At 43.6% G+C, this 20862-nt stretch overlaps 1 protein-coding gene across 2 annotated transcripts in view; it reads left to right on the top strand.

The window, feature by feature from the left end:
* Positions 1-20862, top strand: part of MRPS35 (mitochondrial ribosomal protein S35) — a 556289-nt gene that overhangs the window by 267514 nt on the left and 267913 nt on the right. For both annotated transcript variants that reach the window (XM_044082715.1, XM_044082717.1), the window contains exon 5: positions 19881-20020. In XM_044082715.1, coding sequence (XP_043938650.1) covers positions 19881-20020 — 140 coding nt within the window. The remainder of the gene's footprint in view (positions 1-19880; positions 20021-20862) is intronic.

Raw genomic sequence — 20862 nt, 5'->3', positions numbered from 1 at the left:
ATGGAGGCCTATTCTCAACCTGTCTGCACTGAATACTTTCCTCATTGTGCCAAAATTCAAGATGCTGACCCTACAGCAACTTCTTCCCATGTTGGGCAAGGAGTCTTGGCTGGTGACTCTAGATCTCAAGGAGGCATACCTGCACGTCCCTATTCGACCAAACTGCAGAAGACACCCCAGATTTCTTGCAGGATCAGAGCATTATCAATTCTCAGCATTGCCCTTTGGCTTATCTACTGCGCCCAGAGTATTCACGAAATGCCTGGCATCAGTAATTGCACACTGCAGACTTCAGGGGATTCAAATCTACCCCTATCTGGACGACTGCCTTATACAAGCGGACAACAAGGTAAATTTGATAAAAGACTTGGCCTATGCCATCCGCCTACTACAGGCATTGGGATACACAGTCAACATCCAAAAGTCAAGACTGGTTCCATCCCAAAGGATAACCTTTCTGGGTGCGGATCTAGACACAACCACCCAAATGGCCTTTCTCACAGAAGAAAAACAAAAACAACTTCCAGATTACTTCATGAATCTGACCAGACAAGCTCAGCTTACTGCAAGGAAAATCCTGCAGGCCCTGGGTTACATGGCATCCTGCATAATTATGATACCACAGGCCAGGCTGCATATGAGAAAATTACAATGGTATCTAAGGAGTGTATGGTCTCAACACAGTCACAGTTTGGAAACTTTGATACCAATCATTCCTTGCCTTCAAAAGGAGTTCCTGTGGTGGGCTCAGGCCTGCCAGTCCAACAGAGGGTTGCCTTTCAACAAACCAAAAACAAAACAAACCATCACCACGGACGCTTCAGACCGAGGATGGGGAGCACACATGGAGGACAAATGTATCCAAGGCCTATGGTCTCAAAGACAGATACACATGCACATAAACCAAAAGGAAATGCTGGCAGTGATGCATGCAATCGAGGCTTTCAAACCCTTCCTCCATCTAGGCCACCTGTTAATAAGGACAGACAACACCACGGTCATGTGGTACATAAACAAGCAGGGAGGCACACACTCCTACCCTCTATGCCGGCTGGCTATGAATCTATGGGAGTTATGCCTGAAACTCAATATCCAACTGCAGTCCCAGTTCGTCCCAGGAAAGGAAAATACACTGGCAGACAGGTAAAGCAGAACTACCAGGGATGCACACAAATGGATGCTGCACCCAGACATCTTCCAACTCCTAACAAAGGCATGGGGAACGCCGGAGATAGATCTATTCGCATCCCCCCTCAACCATCAACTGAAGACATTCTGCTCAAGGACATACCACCCACAAGCATGGAGGGTGGACTCTCTCTCTTTCAGCTGGAAAGCTCTAAAAGTATATGCCTTCCCACCTCTCCCTTTAATGTACAAGGTTCTACTGAAGATCAGGGAGGAACAGCCAAGAGTGATTCTGATAGCTCCAGACTGGCCAAGGCAACACTGGTATCCACTATTGAGGAGCATGTCACAGGCAAAACCATGGCCTCTCCCCCTATGGCCTCTTCTTCTGATGCAGAACAATTTCAAGATCATGCATCCCAACTTAAAAACATTGCAGCTAACTGCCTGGAAAATCCCTTAAAACCAAACCAAAATGTTTTATCACAGACAGTGAAGGACATTATCATGGAAGCTTGCCGGCCTTCCACAAGGAAGACATACTCAGCGAAATGGAAAAGATTTTTCATCTGGAACACATCAAAAGGCTTAGATGTGACAGTGGCAAACATGACACATATTCTGGAATACTTAGCAGAACTGTTCCACAATGGCCTTTCCTATTCTTCCATTAAGATTCATGCCTCAGCAATTTCAGCAGAATACAATTTGGATCCACCTATCTTCTCACACCCTCTACTCAAGCAATTTCTGAGAGGGATCAAAAATATCAAACCTCCAAGAAAACCCCCTTTACCTGCCTGGGATCTCAACTTTGTCTTGGAGAAACTAACACTTCCTCCCTTTGAACCAGCAGCATCAGCGGATCTCCAGTTTCTGTCTTGGAAAACTGCATTCCTTCTGGCAATAACTTCAGCAAGAAGAGTATCTGAGTTACAAGCATTAATGGCAGTACAGCCATTTCTTATCTTCCATCAGGACAGAGTTACACTAAGAACTAATCCTACTTTTATGCCAAAGGTGGTATCTAGGGTATCCTTGAACCAAGCTATTCACTTGCCTACGTTCTTCCCAAATCCACAGAATAGAGGGGAAAAACTTCTGCACACCCTGGATATACACAGACAACTACGCTACTACTTGGACAGAACTAAATGTAGCAGAAAGACTGACCAACTATTGGTAGCATATGCTGCTGGGGTGCAAGGAAAAGCAATTTCCAAATAGACAATTTCAAAATGGATAGGAAATTGCATTTGATTTTGTTACTCCTTTCATGGAAAGTCAGTTCCTGCAAACATCAGGCCTCATTCCACAAGGGCCACGGCCACCACTACAGCCTTCCTACGAGGGGTGGCTACCAAGGACATTTTAGAAGCTGCTACTTGGAGCTCCGTGCATACATTTACCAAACATTACAATCTACCTTTATACTCCAGATCCAGAGCAGGCTTTGCTACTGCAGTCCTGCAGGGGATCTTAACTACACCATCCTTTTCTTAGTGCCTCCTCCCCCAGATTAGCTATGGTATTCTACCCATATGTTATGACTGCAGATGCATCCTTGAAGGACATAGTACAGTTTTGTACCTACCATAAATGTAGATGCCCGATAGGTATGCATCTGCAGTCAGGTTTACCCTCCCTCCTACCCCTCTGTGGTATTCCTAGGGTGTTTACCCCTCTTTTAGCTAGCTGGGGGAATCTATTATGGTGTATTTGTTTGTATATACTTGTATATATATATATATATATAATTTTGCAAATGTTTGAAATTCTATTGCATTTCTCCAAATTTAGCCTTCCTAGAGGGCACCTGGCATCTGGGGCAAGAAAAACTGAGGAAAATGGCGTCGGCTGATGCTTTTATACCCCAGACGCTCTGACGTCGGGGAAAGTGCGACATCAGCCGAGGCCAGACCCAGACTATGGAATCCGGCCGACCGAAGGGCTGCCTGAAGCAGGACAACCCATATGTTATGACTGCAGATGCATACCTATCGGACATCTACATTTATGGTAGGTACAAAACTGTACTTTTTTCTTATTAGGGCTATCCTATATATAAAGTATTGTGTGCTTTCTTCATATAATGTATTTTTACCTGTTAACAGTTACATTCTTGTATAGCCATGTCTCAGTAAGAGAAAGCTAAGTCTGGATTCAAGATGTGTCCTAAATGTGGGCAGAAAATGCCGATTACAGATGGGCACACAGAGTATGTTTATTGTTTAGGTGAGGTTCACCTACAGGAGAATTGTGCCATCTGTCATTCGTTTAGCTCTCATGTTCTTCATGAGCATAAGAGCAAGTTAATAGCCAGGGGATTATTGAAGTCCTCTTTCCAGGAATCCTTAGATAAAGACAAACTGGACAAACCTGCAAAATCCTCCAAATTGTTGTCTTCTAGCTCATTTTCTGGGTTGGAGCTGAAAGTGTTCATCGATCTCCAAACCAATTTGGTCTACCACCTCAGCTCCATTGCTTACAAAATTGGAGGTGGTTGTTAGTAGGAGCCGGTCCCCAGTATTGGAGCTGGTATCTCCTACTCTAAAGTCTCCAATACTACAATCAATAGCCTCCTCTATTGCTTCTTCCCGGTCCTCAAGACTGTCTGATAAGGATGTGGATTGTGTGGTGCAGAGATTTCTGCAGACACAGGCACTAGCAAAAATTTTGTTGGGGCCAACCCTTGGGGCTTCGGAACCAACTAAGACCCAGCCCATTTCTACTGTTCCTCCTCTGATTCGATCTGAAATTTCAGAGCTGGAGTGTTCAGAACCGATGATCATGGAACCGCCAGAGCCGACACCCATTCCAGGCTTATCGGTTCTGACTGCTCTGACTTCTTCGGTGCCGACCTTAGAGTCTGGGAGCCGACACTCACCGGTCGTGTCCAGAGAGGATAGTCGTACCGACCTGTCGGTTCTGACTTTGCCTGTTGGGGCCTTGGCTCGAGTGAGTTCGGCACCTACCTCAGACTGGGAGCCCACCACTTCGGTGTCGTGGAGATTGCCTGTTTCTACGGATCCAGGTGTCTCTTCAGATCGGAGCCGTTGGGCGTTCGATGCCATGGGGAGAGCATTGTCCCCGCGGGCATCCACATCATCGGTACCAGAAACCTCCTCCCCTAACGCGCCAGCATCTGCCTCGGCTTCACTGATCCCTCAAAAGCGTAGAGACCTGGAGTCTCAAGTCACCCCATTGGGTGAGCCCTGCTCTTCTGGGGCTTTGCAAGAGGAAGCATCTGGATTCCCCACAGGAATCCATCCATTGGATACTGACTTAGATGAGTCAAAAGGGTCCCCACTGTCCCCCTCTAAAGATATCTCTTTCGGTGATATCTTGGAAATACTGAAACAGAGGGGTGGCTTGAAACCCATTAACCCTACTAATGATGAGTCAGTACTCCTGAAGGCTTTTGGGTCTCAACCCTCCACCTCTTGGGTGACTCTGCCTTTTGATGAGTTGATAGACCTTCTTTCTCGAAAAGCGTGGGAGTCCCCGGATTCCATGGAACCTGTCCCTCGGAAGCCTAATAAATTCATAACGTCACCCCAGGACAAGGCTTTCCTTATGAAAGGAGTACCCGTTGATGCTGTGGTGGTGGTGGCAGCCACCAAAAAGGAGTTGTTCTGTTCATCCTCCTAATAAGGATTGTAGGATCATGGACAGATACGGAAAGCGCATGTTTAGTTCAGCGGCCTTTGCTCTTCGATCCCTGAACTGTCTTACACATTTTACTAGACTACACAGAGATCTCCTTAAGGAGTTGGGAGATACTCTATAGGGTGCAGTAGCTGTGGGCGTCTCAGACAAAGTAACCTCCCAGCTTGCTACCCTAAATTCCCTTATAAACTCTTCCATGCGGCTAATTTTGTATGCAGCTGATGGAACGAGCAAAGCAGTGTATACAGGAATTTCTCTTGGGAGACGCTCCTGGATGCACTTATGTTCCTTTCCGGAGCTCTATTAGTCATTCTTTGTTAACACCCCCTTTGATGGTTCATCCCTTTTTGGACCAAAAGTTAAGGAAACGCTTACCAGGTGTGAGCAAGATGGAAAGACTCTGTCTGCTGTAGGAGTCCGTTTTTCCACCCCTACCAGACCTTATCTAAAGGTCAGAAAAGTGGAACGATGTGGTTCCGTAAATCCCAAGGAGCTTTCTTTGACACACATGGTGAAACCCCCTCTAGAGACAGAGGAGGGGTAATAATGGAAGATGCCGTCCATGTGGCAGAGGGGGCATGCAAAGTCAGGGAGACACGGATCTGTTCTTAAGGGTTCCCAATCAGTGCTCCTGAAAGGCGGCCCATCTGTCTATCTCTGGAGGCAGTTGGGGGACACTTATCTTTGTACCCAGATACCTGGCTAAAAATCATGAAAGACCATTGGGTACAAAGCGTAATATCCAGAGGATACTCCATTCCCTTTGCCACCCCTCCACCCCTTGTGAAAAAAATCCCGGACGTTCCACCCAGTCACAGGGAACAAGCAACCATAGAAATTGCAAGGTTGGTAGAAAAAGTGTCATCCAGCCAGTCCCAGCAGACCAGAGGGGATCCGGAACTTACTCAAGATTCTTTTTAGTTCCAAAGAAAACAGGGAACTGGAGACCCATTTTGGATCTCAGCAGATTGAACAAATTTGTCAAAAAAAAAAAAAAAAAGTTCCAGATGATCAAGCTACAGTCTATACTTCCCTTTCTGGGGAAAGAGAATTGGATGTGCTCAATAGATCTCCAGGATGCATACTGCTGCATAAAAATGGCCAGACTATCCAGAGATCATCTACGCTTTTGGCTGGGAGCCAGTCACTTTCAGTTTCAAGCTCTGCCCTTTGGCCTCACTTCAGCCCCTAGAGTGTTCACCAAATGCATGGCAGTAGACACAGCTCATCTGAGATTATTAGGATTCCAGGTGTTTCCATACTTAGACGACTGGCTCCTCACCACCACCACGAAGCATCAACTCATACAAGCAAGGGATAATGACCTTAAATCTTTGCAGCCAATTGGGCATTACCATAAACTCAGAAAAATCTGCATTATCGCCATGCAAACGTACCGTTTTCATAGTAGCAGATCTCAACACCGTCTGTATGACCGTAAAGCTTCCAATGGAAAAAGTTGGGATCCTTCAACAACAAATCCTGAACCTCATCTCAAAACAAAAAGCCCCAGCTTCAACGGTGCTCAAGGCGTTAAGGACAATGGCGGCAGCGATCATTGCCATTCCCTTAGATCAAATGCATATGTGGATACTACAATGGCTCCTGTTCACACAATGGTCCTTTCAAGAGATTCCAATGTCTCGCACCGTAATAATCACAAATTCATGCAAGAAGGATCTTCACTGGTGGCTGACTTCTCCTCAAGTAACAATAATACGCCCTTTTGTTCTACCCACTCCTGTTGCCACTGTGGCCACGGAGACCTCCCTGATGGGGTGAGGGGGAGGCATTTTCTTGGAAGGACAGCCCAGGGCACATGGAAAAAACATGAGGCTCATCTGCATATCAGTATCCTAGAGATGAGAGTGGTACTACTAGCATTGCAGTCCTTTCAACACTTTCTTCCTCTAGGGACTATTGCAATACAGACAGACAACATGTCGGTGGTCTGGTTACATAAACAAACAAGGAGGAACCAGATCCTACCCCTTATGTTGAGAGGCCCTGAGAGTATGGTAATGGGCAACATCCACCCAGCGCTTTCTGATAGCAACACACATGCTGGGAAGACCAATGTCGTAGCAGACAAATTGAGCAGAGCGATTTTATTCCCTCACGAGTGGTCCCTGAAATAAGTAATGGAAAAGATATTCCGCAGATGGGGCCAGCCTTGCTGCGACCTTTTTGCAACTCCCACCAACAGCAAATGCAGCGACTACTTTGCCCTAATCCCCAATCCAGGGGATACCCCAAGGGATGTGCTCATACACAATTGGCCCCTGGGTCTCCTTTACGCTTTTTTCCCCGATTCCTCTGATACCCAAATTCGTACAGAAAGCCAGGACTCTGGGAAGGACCATCATTCTTATAGCCCCTTATTGGCCTCGTCAGATTTGTTTCCCCTTTCTTCAGCCTCATCTATTGGAAGAACTATGGATCCTGGGCCCAGTTCCAGATCTTCCGATGCATTCATCAGGGGCTCTTCATCCTGCACTTCATACCCTCAGATTGACAGCTTGCCTGCTCCAATTCCAGAATAGCCAGGTTCCGCAATCTCTCACCTGCAGCTCAAAACATCATAACATCCGCTCATAAGTTATATACGAGGAAGCTATACCTTAGTAAATGGAAAAGATTTTTCATATGGGCATTCCAAAACAATGTTGTCCCATATTTGGTTTCAATTTCATCCATTTTAGAGTTTCTGACCAAGCTTTTTAATGAAGGGGCTGCTGCAGCAGCCATTAGGGTTCAATTGGCAGCAATTTCTAATGTTCATATTGGCGATCAATGGGCTTCTATCATGTCCCATAGACTTTCTAAAGCCTTCCTTAAAGGTACTATCCATTTGAGACACCTTTTAGATCCCCAGCTACACCATGGAACCTAAATTTTGTTCTTTCTTGAATCATCTTACCCCCTTTTGAACCAGCCTCATCTTGCGATCTGAAGTATTTATCGTGGAAAACCATCTATCTGATGTTGTAAATCTTTGTTTATTCATTACTATTAAGACTTCAGTTCCATCCTCGTTACCGATATGGCCATTTCCAAGCTCGCGCCAGCCAAAAACTCTCAGCTAAGTCCTACCCACAATGCCACTCTCCTAGTTACCCCAGATCTCGTTTGCCACGTTTCTCGTCAGACATGCTAGCCATCTCTCTCAAAACTAAGTGGAAAGTTAGGATTTTTAATATAGTTTTTCTTCAAAATTTCTTATGTTTTTAGTCAATTGAACTTTTTCTCACTGTCGCCTATAACCTTCTTCTATTCCCTACCCTTTACCTTGGTAATCAAATTTCTACCATTGTTGGTACTGTCCCTCTCTCCTGCCTTTGGTAGGCCCTTCCTTACTACTTGTGGTATTTTTTTAAGTACCATTGTTGGCATTCTCTCACTTTCTTCCCTTCTTCTGTTTTTTATATTAGGATAGCCTTGTTGCTTTACTATGTCAGACAAAGCTAAGTTGGGGTTTAGACAGTGTGACAAGTGTGGGCATAAGATGCCCAACTCGGACAGACATGCTCGGTGTGTCTGCTGTTTGTGCGTGGACCATATTAAAGCTGATTGTGACATTTGTGCTAGTTTTAGTAATCGTATACTAGCAGAACGTAAAAATAAGCTTATTTTAAAAGGTTTGATTAAGACACCTTTTTCGGAGGCTCTGTCTGGGTCGGAGGTCTCACCCCTTCCAAAGACCAAAAAACATAAAGAAAAACGGAGTCACTCTGTTCCTGCATCTCCATCAGTTACAGAAATGAATAACACTTAGTTAGTTACAGAACCGAGTCAGCTCTGTGCTTCTCCTGTGCCCTCGGCACAGACCTCTTTGGCACCAGGCTCTGTACCTTCTCCCTCGGTGCTGTCTATGATATTCAGCCCTATTTCGGTTCCAAACTCGGCACCACTGACGTTTGTGTCATCCTTGGATCCGACATTGTCTTCTGTGACTGTACCTGCTTCAGCACCATCCCCAGCCACAGTGACGATAGTTTCTTCAGCTCCATCAGCTCCTAAAGTCGAATATCTGCCTAGGACAAGATACTCTCCAACTTACGACCCTTTTTTTTGGGGCAGAGGTTTAGCCCCTATCTAGAAAGACCTGATTTTCTTTCAGCAACTTCCTTTAGATCCTCCAGGAGTTTTACTGAATTAGACCTAGTGTGGGTTGTGGACCTGCTTCTGGCAGCTAGGGGATTGCCTGTCGGCACCGACCACCCTTGTTGCAACCTTGCTTCCGGCTGGGAGTCGATCACTACCAATTCAGGGCACTGCCATTCGGTCTCTCGACAGCCCCCCCAGAGTGTTCATCAAATGTATGGCTGTTGTGGTAGCTCATCTTCGACTACAAGGATTCCAGGTGTTTCCGTATCTAGATGATTGGCTCCTTACCGCTCCGACCAGGAATCTCCTAGTCCGCAGCCTCTCTTACACTCGAGGTCTTGCTCTCCACTTGGGGATTACAATCAACAAGGACAAATCTCAAATGTCCCCAACAAAGACACAGGAGTTTATTGGGGCAGTCTTCGACACAACATCCTGTCAAGCTTCTCTCCCCCTCACAGGCTTTCGGAAATAAGACACCAAATCCAAGACCTTCTTCCTCAGACCTATGTACTGACTTGCCTTGTACTGCAACTCTTAGGCTCTATGGCGGTTGCCATTACGCTAGTACCACTGGCAAAACTGCACATGAGAATCCTGCAGTGGCTCCTTTCCACACAATGGTCATTTTTAACTCCCACTCGACCACATGATATGTTTTACAAAATGCTATGGTGGATGAAGCCACAAACTAATCTTTGGTATCGACCATTCTGTCTTCCCAAGCCCCATGGCCACGGTGACCACGGATACTTCCCTTTTAGTGTGGGGGGGCATTTCCAGGAAAAGACGGTCCAAGGCACCTGGTCCCCCATGGAGGCCAATTTGCACATAAATGTCCTGGAACTGAGGGCAGTTCTCTTACCGTTGCAAGCGTTCCATGCATCCCTACCTTCTGGGACCATTGCAATTCAGTCAGACAACATGTCAGTTGTCTGGTATATCAACAACAAGGCGGAATCAGGTCTTACCCCCTGTGTCGGAAGCCACGAGGATTTGGCACTGGGCGATAGCTTACAACCGCTTTCTTTTAGCAACGCTCATTCCCGGGAGTTCAAACCTTATTGCGGACAATCTGAGCATCCTGATGCCTCACGAGTGGTCCCTCAACCGTGTAACAGTGGATCTTCTGACGCTGGGGCAAGCCTTGCTGTGATCTGTTTGCTTCCCCCCTAAACAACAAATGCAGAAGTTACTTTGCCCTGATTCCCCCCTCAGGGAGTACCCCTGGGGACACTCTTAACACATGATTGGCCCCCGGGTTTTCTGTATGCCTTTCCCCCATTTCTCCTCATTCCAGAATTTCTCCAGAAAGCTCAGAAGTTGAGAAGCACAGTGATCCTCATTGCCCCCTATTGGCCCCATCAAGTCTGGTTCCCATTTCTATGGCGTCATCTGATTCACAGCCTGTGGATCCTGGATCATTCCAAAGGCCTGTTATCTCATCCTTGGGGACTGATTCATTCGAATCACCACAGTCTCAAGCTCACAGCTTGATTCCTCCACTTCCAGTGATCGTCAGGCTGCCTGACATCCCATCTCCTGTCCGTGAAATTCTTCTGGCTTCACACAAACCTTCCACCAAGAAAGTTTATTCTAGTAAATGGACTAGGTTTTCTATTTGGGCCACAGATCAGAACCTAGATCTCTTCTCTATGTCTCTTCAAAAGATCCTTCAATACCTGATGACTCTTACATGCAGGAGCCTCAGCAACAACGATCACTGTGCATTTAGCTGCTATCGCCAGTTTTCACAGTGGATTTGATAATTCTTCGATTATGTCACACTGCCAATGCAAGACATTTTTGAAAGGAGTATTACACGTTAAACCTCCGGTCAAGCCTCCCTTAGAACCCTGGGACTTGACTTTGGTGCTTCAGTCTCTCACAGGTCCTCCTTTCGAGCCCTTTGATTCATGTGATTTAAAGTTTTTGTCTTGGAAAACCTTACTTCTAGTAGCACTTACCTCAGCAAGAAGAGTATCTGAGCTGCAGGTCTTGAGTGTCAAGAGACCTTACTTCATCTTCCACATGGATAGGGTGTCTCTTCGTACTGACCCTTCTTTCTTGCCCAAGGTAATTTCTGGATTTTCAATTAACCAATCTATTGACCTGCCGTTTTTCTTCCCTCAGCATCCCAATAGAAGGGAGTATCTTTTGCACACCCTTGATGTGCATCGGCAGCTTTGTTGTTATGTGGACAGGACTAAATCTTTCAGGGAGACATATCAGTTGTTTGTGGAGTTTGCTGGACCCAGATTGGGTAAACCTGTTTCCAAAGTGACTTTATCCTCCTGGCTTAGAAACATCATTCCCTTTATCTACCAACAGAATAAGCTATCCTTACCTTCCAGAATAAAGGCTCATTCTACCAGATCTATGACTACTTCTGTAGCATTTCATTCCAGAGCCTGTATGGATGATATCTGTGCAACAGCCACTTGCACAAGACCCCATACCTTTATATCTCAGTACAAATTGAATTTGGCCTCCAGGGGACGACCATCTTTTGGTTCTATGGTGCTCAGAAATATCCTTCCTTAGGACCACACAGGACTCAAGTAGCTGGGGACTTGATCCTAAGAGTAATGAATAAATAAAGATTTACAACATCAGTAAAGAAGTTATGTCTTAGCATAACGTTCCATCTGTGTTGTAGCTCTTTGTTCATTCATTACTTCCCACCCACCTTCCCCCTGCCTGGACTCCTGGTGGACTGTAGGAACTCCTGGTTAGGGTTTTTGCTCAGACAGAGCTTTCAACTATTTTTCTATTACTACCTCTATTATATAGGGCGAAACCGTGGTGGTGCAGCGGTAGCGTTATTGCCTCACAGCAAGAAGTTCTCCCGTTCGATTCTCAGCTGGAGCGCCTTCTGTGTGGAGTCTGCATGTCCTCCCCGAGGTCGAGTGGCCTTCGAAAGACATGTGTGAATGGGCGTGCCTTTGTTGAAGGTTGGGCGTCGAGCTGGCACCTCGGCACCGTAAAAATCTACTGCCATTCATTAGCGGACCGGAGTTCCGCTGTGGCGACCCCTAACCGGGAAAAGCCGAAAGAAGAAGAACAACCTCTGTTATATAGGGCCAGGAAAACTCGATCTGGAGTAACTAGGAGAGGGGCATTGTGGGTAGGTCTTAGCTGAGAGTTTTTGGCTGGCGAGAGCTTGGAAACGGACATATTGGTTCCAAGGACAGAACCGAAGTCCTAGCAGTAATGAATGAACAAAGATCTACAACACAGATGAAACGTTATGGTAAGACATAACTTTTTTTTTTCTAGTAGCTATTACTTCTGCTCAAAGGATCTCGGAATTACAAGCTTTGTCCATCAAACCCCCATACTTGATTTTTCACAATGACAGTGTCCCGCTGAGAACAAATCCTTCATTCTTACCTAAGGTTTGTTCAGAAAAAAACCTCAACCAGACTATAGAATTACCCATTTTTTTCCCAAAATTTGCTAACAAGATGGAACATATGCTGCTCAAACATGACGTCCATAGGCAGCTTCGATTCTATTTACACAGGACTAAGGACTTTAGAAAATCAGAACAGCTTTTCGTCTCCTTTTCAGATTCAAAGAAGGGTACTCCAGTGGTAAAAACCATGTCAGATTGCATTTCCTTCGCATATAGCTCTGGGCACATGCCACTAAATCATAAAGTAAAGGCCCATTCAACTAGAGCTGTTTCCATAGCTTCAGCTTTTCTGGTTAAGCTACCTATAGATTCCATTTGTGCAGCAGCCATGTGGTCTACACCTCATACTTTTATTACTCATTACAAATTGGATAGTGCCTCCAGGGACCAGGGCCTCCTTTGGTTCCATGGTCCTGAGGAATATACTTCCCTGAGCCACCCAAGAAGGATGGTGCTTGGGACGCTAACCCATCAGTGAGAATGAAGGCGAGATAGAACAACTTCACATAAAGAAGTTAGGTACTCACCATTACGTTCCATGTGAGTTGTTCATCTCGCCTTCATTCTAGCGTTCCACCCACCAACCCCCTACCATGAAATTCTTGAGGACCGGGAAGTTCAGACAAATCTTGGTGATATTTTGTCCTTATCTACTGTCTTCTTATTTTCCTTACTAGGGTAGTTATCTATTGGTATAGTTGGCTGCAAACAAGATCTGAGGGAAGCACCACTGCATTATGGGATAGGGAGTAGGTCATGAGCTGCTTGAAGACCTCAACCTGTTGTATTTGGCTGAGTCGAAGACAAAGATTGGCTCCTATGGAACTTTATGGTGAGTACATAACTTCTTTTTTCTCCTCTAGGGTTTGGCTGTCAGAACCCAATTGAAGAGGGTCTGCCTGATCATCCCTGATGGGTCTTTCACCTCATGGCCTAGACATCAAGTAGTGTCTGATCAGAGCCTGAGAAGCATGTGCAGAATTGCTGTATTAGAGCTGGGTTTGAGCCCTTTGTAAGACGCGTTGCAATTTTGTCTCCTCTCCACCACCAAGCTGTCTTTGGCTAGCATTTACTGTAGCATTATTCTCAGTTCTGTAACACCCACTGCAGTCTTGCACTCATACTTTTATTAGCTTGCACTGGTGGACAGCAGGTATTTTGGTTTTCCCTCGCTACTGTGTTTCTCTGAGAGATCCGTGGTGGTGGTGCTGCGGTAGTGTTGTCGCCTCACAGTAGACGCTGACCGGTTCGACTCTCAGCTAGAGCGTCTTCTGCGTGGAGACATGTGTGAATGGGTGTACCTTCATTGAAGGTTGTGTGTTAGGGCTGGCAACTCAGCACGTAAAAATCAACTGCCAATCATTAGCGGACCGGAGTTCCACTGTGGCGACCCCTAACCAGGAAAAGCCGAAAGACACAACAACAACTGTGTTTCTCTGAGATTTTGGAAATTCCCCAAACCACCTCCTGTGAGACAGCCCAGGATAAGGATGTCCTCCCTCATCTCCCATCCATTTCCCGTCCAGAAGATATCTCTTTTTGAACATGCCCTCAGGCTGACTGACGATTTGGGGTTGCCTTTTGTCCTTCTCACCTCCCCTATAAGTAGTTAGCAGAGTTTCTGGGGTGGAAGAATACGGCACCCTGGGTAGTCCTGACATAGACATTTATTAAACTTACCATTCTGTTAGGCTTGAGGCACTCAGATTTAACCCATGTGGTTCAAAAAGGTGCATATCTTTTACAAACTGCTAACAGAGAGGGCAGATCACATTAAGGATCCTGATGCTGTCTCCAGTGGAATCTCTTTGGTTGAACATAGCTCTCAGAGACCACAGTAATTTGCCACATTGCCATTTGATAAGTAGCATAGAACTTTGGACAGATGTACCAATATAGTTTACTTCTCTGCCATACTAGGGAGCACTTATCTTTTCATCCAGCCTGTTCTATTACCAGGTACACAAAGGTGCTAAGTAAGCTTGAAGATCACAGAGTCTAGGCTCAAGAAGGATCTTTAGAAGACCAATTCCACAACTTTTGTGGTGGAATGCCATGTTTTTAGTGTAATTGACTGTGCTTAAACTTTGGCTAGGTTCACAGGCTTGAGTGTGTGGCTGTGCAGGATGATCTGGCTGAGACTGTCTTTACTTAAAGAGGGGTTTAGGAACAAGGCTGTGAATACTCATTTTTTGGTGGGATATGCTGTTTGTCCTGCCCATTCTCAGCACTTGCTCATTGACCTCCTAAAGAGGACATAGGTCCTCATTTACCTAAAATGTCCTTTTTTCTCCACCTTCTACCACTTTTGTCCATTCCTTTGTTAAACTTTAACGTTTGAAGAGACCGAGGTGTGGTCAGTGTCTGAGGAAGACCCGTACAAATTAAATGGTCTCAACAACTCCAGTACCAGCTGTGATGCCCATCACATGATGCCCAAGTAACTGACACATGCACACACTTTGAGATAAGTATTTATATAACTTCACAGATACTCTTGGGAAAGGCTGACACAAATTCTCCAGATGTGCCCCTATACCCAGACTATACGGTAGTAATTACTGCCACCACCAGCTAATAATTATCAGCTACCCAAAGGCCCTTAAAAGGGTGTCCAATTATTACTGTGCAATATTATTATCCAATAGTAGTGTACCTAAGCAGTCTTAAGGCTTATTGGAAGGGCTTATTACAGGATCACTTATAAGCATGCAGTGTACTCTAGAGCTTAATTTATCTCTACATAAACCAACCACAGTTGAAAAGGGTTTAAAAATATTTAATAATAAATACTAAAAACACAAGACAATACTACTACACCACAGTGCTCTTCAAGAGTTCAGAGATCACACAGAAACTTAAAACAAAACAGTAGGAAAGTTCTGATCGGAATACAGAAAAACACTTAGTCTAATCTTTATAATTCGTGGCTATTTCTACAAGAAAACATACTTCTAAGATAGCTTACATAAGACACAGGCAGAGTGCTGATAAGTTGGATATCAAGACAAAAATGCTTAACAATCTCTGGTTCTCGCTGTTTAAATTGAAACTCCAGTTCTGATAAACATTACATCATCTTTTTCACCCTTTCTGGAGTTCCCAGGCTACACATTAACTGCATTTACATTCTTTTACACTTAGAGCAATAAAGGACATTCCACATGTAAATCCTGGCCATTAACTTTAACCTTAAAACAATAGGCAGGAAGCCCTCATCCAGCTGGAGTGGAGCCGACTTATAAAACATCAAAGTCAGTGATGAAATCATTTTAATTTCAAAGGACCAACAATAATTGCTTGACTTAGCTTTCTTTACAGAGATTGCAATGTTGCCACATTGTTTTAAGTTCAACATTCACAGTATTTACAAATAGAATTATGTACCAAATTCTATTTGACTAGGCAGGCAGCATTCACCCATCTCTACCCAATCTTTACATCCTCCACCCATCTCTACCCAATCTTCACATCTCTTCCCCCCCCCTGGAGAACTCAAGCTAGTTTTTCAAGTGACCATTGAGAAACGCAGCTTGAGAGGGTTAGGTCTATCTGAGTGTACCTCACCCCATTCCCTGTCTTGAGAGCCCATCTGCATTGGCATTGTTACTCCCACTGTGGTGCTGCACTGACATAGCATGTGCTTGCAACCCCAGGCTCCATCTTAGCAACTTGGCATTTTGCTGACTGGCTCTGTTTAACCATGTTAGAGGGTTGTGATCTGTCATAACAGTGAATTTTCTTCCATACAGATAAGGCTGAAGTTTTTGCAGTGCCCACACTATGGCTAGACATTCCTTTTCTACAGCTGCATAGCATTCCTCCCTGGGTTGGAGCCTATGACTGAGATAAACCACTGGGTGCTCTTCCTCCTCTGAAGAAATCTGGCTAAGTACAGCCCCCACCCCATGGTTCGAAGCATCCACTTGCACAACAAATTGTTTGTTGTAATCTGGAGTGGCTAACACAGGAGGTCCTCCCAAAGCTTTTTTAAGCTTCTGGAATGCCTGCTCACATGCTGGGGTCCACACTACCTTATCTGGCCTGTTCTTCCTTGTCATATCTGTGAGGGGAGCAACTATGGTACTATAACTAGGAACAAACTTTCTGTAGAACCCTGCTGTCCCTAAGAATGCCCTCACCTGCTTTTTAGTAACAAGTGCAGGCCATGCCTGAATGGCTTCCACTTTGGTAGGTTCTGGCCTTATCTTACCACTCCCCACTCTATGTCCTAGGTAGGAGACCTCTACTATACCCACCTGACATTTGCTCGGCTTAATGGTCAATCCTGCCCTCTGTAGTCTGCCCAGCACCTCCCTGACATGCTGAAGGTGCTCTTGCCAGGAATGGCTGTAGATGGCAATATCATCTAGTTAATCAAGGGCAAACCCTCCTGCTCCTGCTAAGATATGATCTACCAGCCTCTGGAAAGTCTGAATACAGAAAAACATTTAGTCTAATCTTTATAATTCCTGGCTATTTCTACAAGAAAACACACTTCTAAGATAACTTACGTAAGACACAGGCAGAGTGATGATAAGTTGGATATCAAGACAAAAATGCTTAACAGTCTCTGGTTCTCACTGTTTAAATTGAAACTCCAGTTCTGATAAACATTACATCATCTTTTTCACCCTTCCTGGAGTTCCCAGGCTACACATTAACTGCATTTACATTATTTTACACTTGCAGCAATAAAGGACATTCCATATGTAAATTCTGGTCATTAACTTTAACCTTAAAACAATAGGCAGGAAGCCCCCATCCAGCCAGACTGGAGCCGACTTGTAAAACATCAAAGGCAGTGATGAAATCATTTTAATTTCAAACGACCAACAAGAATTGCTTGACTTAGCTTTCTTTACAGCAGATGGCAATGTTGCCACATTGTTTTAAGTTCAACATTCACAGTCTTTACAAATAATAGAATTATGTACCAAATTATATTTGACTAGGCTGGCAGCCTTCACCCAACTCTCCCAGTCTTCACATTTCTTCACCCATATCTACCCAATCTTCACACCAGCGAACTTGCCAACTTGTTTATTCCTGAGGTGAGCCTGTAGTAGTCCGGTCTAGGATGTGGGTTAGTATGTTTCTGTGGATGGCTAGGGAGAGACAGAATGATTATTCAGGTTTAACCTGATTTGGTAAGCTATGGTCACCCTTAGGATGCTTGATGATTTCATTCCATGCTTTCCTGAGACCTGAATCCATTTTCATACCAGAGTCTCCAGCTTGATATACTGACACAATGCCTGTATGAAAGTGAGCAGGTAATGTGCATATAGTTTTCTCAATTGAAGTTATATGCCACTCCTTATTCATTGCAACTTGAGCTGTGTACATCAGTGAAATTGCTTACTCTTAAGAGAACATAACTTTTCTCTCTTTAAGTGTTATGTAGTTTGTTCTAATGTAAGTGCTGAGTAGTTCCCACTCATGTTTTATTGTATTTAAATGACATATCTGTAGGTACATTTTTTTCTAGAGTTTAGTCTTGCATCTTTCTGCTTCCTATCTCCTTCCTCAGAATGTATGGTAAAGCTGCCATTTGTTCTGTGTAGCCTTCCCAACAAGAATGTTTGTTGTTTAAGCAGTATATAAGTAATTGGCACTTTAACTACACCACTCTGCAAAGGCAGTCATTTTTCTTCTTTCATTGTTTAGATTCCCAGAAGAGGTGTAGTATCTCCATCAAGACTCTTCAGTTTTTTTTTTTTTTTTTGCAACCTTTCAGTACTTTCTCTTAAAAACTGAAATATGGCATTTATCCATTTTATACAAGTGGTATTTAGAGTTTAGTTTTTCTTTATTTGTATGATAAAAACACTGACTAAAATAGTTCATGCATGATTTCTTACTTTTGCACCATGTCAATGATGTGGTGAGCTGTTAGTTTAAAATAGCAGTGCCATATAATTTTACTCTGTTTTGGGGAACTGCCCAAACCTAAAACTGTTTGTGCTTATTCTTACATTATGTATAGTTGGGTTGTCTTGTACATTAGAACATATTTTGTTTTTCTCTGTGGTCTACCCCTGTTAATAAGTAAATTTAAAAAAAAAATTAAGGTGCAGAAGGAAATAGGATACTTTCATTCTCTTGATTATTATTGTATATACTATAACTGAAAAGTACCACTTCCTTCTTTCTGTTGTGTGTTTACAGGCTAAGTGATGTTAAATAAATAAAATAAAGTAAGTATTTTACATTTGTTTACCGGGAAAGTCCGACTTGGAACAAGTCAATTTTCAGCAGAGCCCCAGAGAGAAATCCTCCAGACACATGTCTTTGTAACATGGGAGGAAACCAGAACATCCGGAGGAAACCCACACAAACACAGAGGGGGCATGCAGACTCTGCAAAGAAGGCACCACAGACGCGAATCGAACCGGAGAACATCTTGCTGTGAGGCGACAATGCAAACTGCTGCACCACTGCGCCATCCAAGCTAAACTAAGAGCAGAACAGAAAGTAGAGAACACTATTCTTTCCTTACCTTTTCCTTGATCATGTAGAACAATGCAAATGTGTTATAAAATTTGAACTAGCTATCCAGTTGTACAGAGGAAGCATGCTGGTCATGATGCTGGTGTTGGGTTCAACTGCTGTGCTAAGTGGCAAGTGTCTGAGGATGTGGACTGAGTGGTTGTAGGATGTCAGGATTTTTACTCACCTTAGCGTTCTCTTGGGGACAGCAGACAAACTAATTGCTGCTTGGATCAGGCATTATGGAAGCATTTGTAACCATTCTGCATTAGCATCTTCTGAGGTGTATGAAGATGGCAAGCACTCTGATCCTTGCAGTTTGAAAAACTTAATGGAACTCTTGCCAGTCATTCCTCTATGCTCCTTCTTAAGAGGTTTTATCAGGGGAAGTAAATGAGCATAATAGTGGATAGTCAACCAGATCCTAGTTTTCTGAAGTCTGCTGGTGTGCAGGATAGGAAATGAGTGTTTTAAGAATACATCAGAAAGTAATGTTAAACATATCTAAACTTTTCAGCAGTTAAGCTTTGCACAAATTTGAAACCTGGTGAATACTGAAAAACTAATACTGCTGTTATAAGTGTGCAACATTGTAAAAAAATGCATTTGTGCTGCAGTGAAGGAAAGTTAAAAAATTGTTTTTGATTTGTGCTTTTAGAGAATTGTTAGATGTGAGTTAGCATAAAAAAATCATTATGACTGATATTGCACAGATTAGTCTGGCCATCATTTTGTTGGAACTAACTATAACTGATTTTATCTAGCAACCGTAAAGTGTTCAGGTGCAAATGTTGTTATAAATAAGCCATAGTATAACACATAAGAGACCACATGATTATGTTTCTCATGGGAGGTCAAAGCACTCTGCTTCATCATGTGCTTCCTTTAGGATTAGTGATATTACACAGTGCCACATACCTTTTTTGCCTTGTTGCTTATTTTAATTTCTGAAAAAAAATGTTTTTGTGCTTCTGGATTTTACAAGCTGAAAAAGAGAAGAATGTTCCAAGAAAGTAGACATTGAGAAGAAATCTAATCTTGAAACTTTTTTCCACTGCTGTTTCAGATTTCTGTACGGAGTGGCCTGCTGCATTAGACACCGATGAGAAATGTGAGCAGCATTTTCCCATTGAGATTGTCACCACAGATTATGTTTCTGCAGGACCTTCAGTTCGCAGTCCTAAAGCAAGAATAGTAAAACTCTCGGTAGGTGTTAATTTGCTTTGAAAAATGAACTAATGTGGCTCGTCATGCAGGCAGAGAGGAGCAGTAGAACCAGCCTACAAGGTTTCCATTATTATTTGTGCTGCTCAGATGACTAAGGCTTGACTGGAAATTGTTCTACCTCACAGGTGTTCTGAAAGTCTTGTTGCTTAAAGTGCAATGCCTATAGGGGGGGATAACACAATTCTGTTTTTGCTTTTTGTTATCTTTTTATGGTTATAGAGTTTTAGCTGCAAGATATTTAGATTTGCAAGCAGAAGCCAAGCAAATCCTTGATTTTTTTTTTTTTTTTTTTTTTTTTTTTAGGCGGTGGGTGGGGGAGGTTTAAGATTAAAAAAATCTGTCAAACTACTGATGTTTTGCTTAACACTGACATTTACTGCAGTGAGAATTTGCCTGTGTTACCATATGTATTTTGTAGGGTAATGAATAATATCAGTGGTTTGAACCTCATCTCATTGAAATTACAGCTGAATGCATCTTAAAACATAATTTGTTATGTTAAACATCCTGTTGTAATTTTAAAATACAAGGATGCCTCTGATATTTACCTGTCAACAGCACTGAAAAGAGTGAGACCGAAGAAACAACAAACCTGTGAATGAGCAATAAATATAGTAGTCCTATGTATATTTAAGACATGAAGTTCTTCTCCGTGACAACTGTATGTACACATCTGCATAGATTGATGCGTGAGGAGGGTATATAAATTGTCTACAGGTCATAGGGAGAAACTTTATCCCATTCCATTTCTTACCCTTTCACTCACTTCCCTTGGGGTTCCTATTATATGATCGAAGATGCAATCCTTCGAATGCGTCTTG

The sequence above is a fragment of the Protopterus annectens genome, chromosome 9.part0 (genome assembly GCF_019279795.1).
Source record: "Protopterus annectens isolate FY-2018-M chromosome 9.part0, PAN1.0, whole genome shotgun sequence".
Classification (NCBI taxonomy): Eukaryota; Metazoa; Chordata; order Ceratodontiformes; family Protopteridae; genus Protopterus; species Protopterus annectens.
Note: the sequence above shows the minus strand (reverse complement) of the source record. Positions and strands in the feature narration are given on the sequence as shown.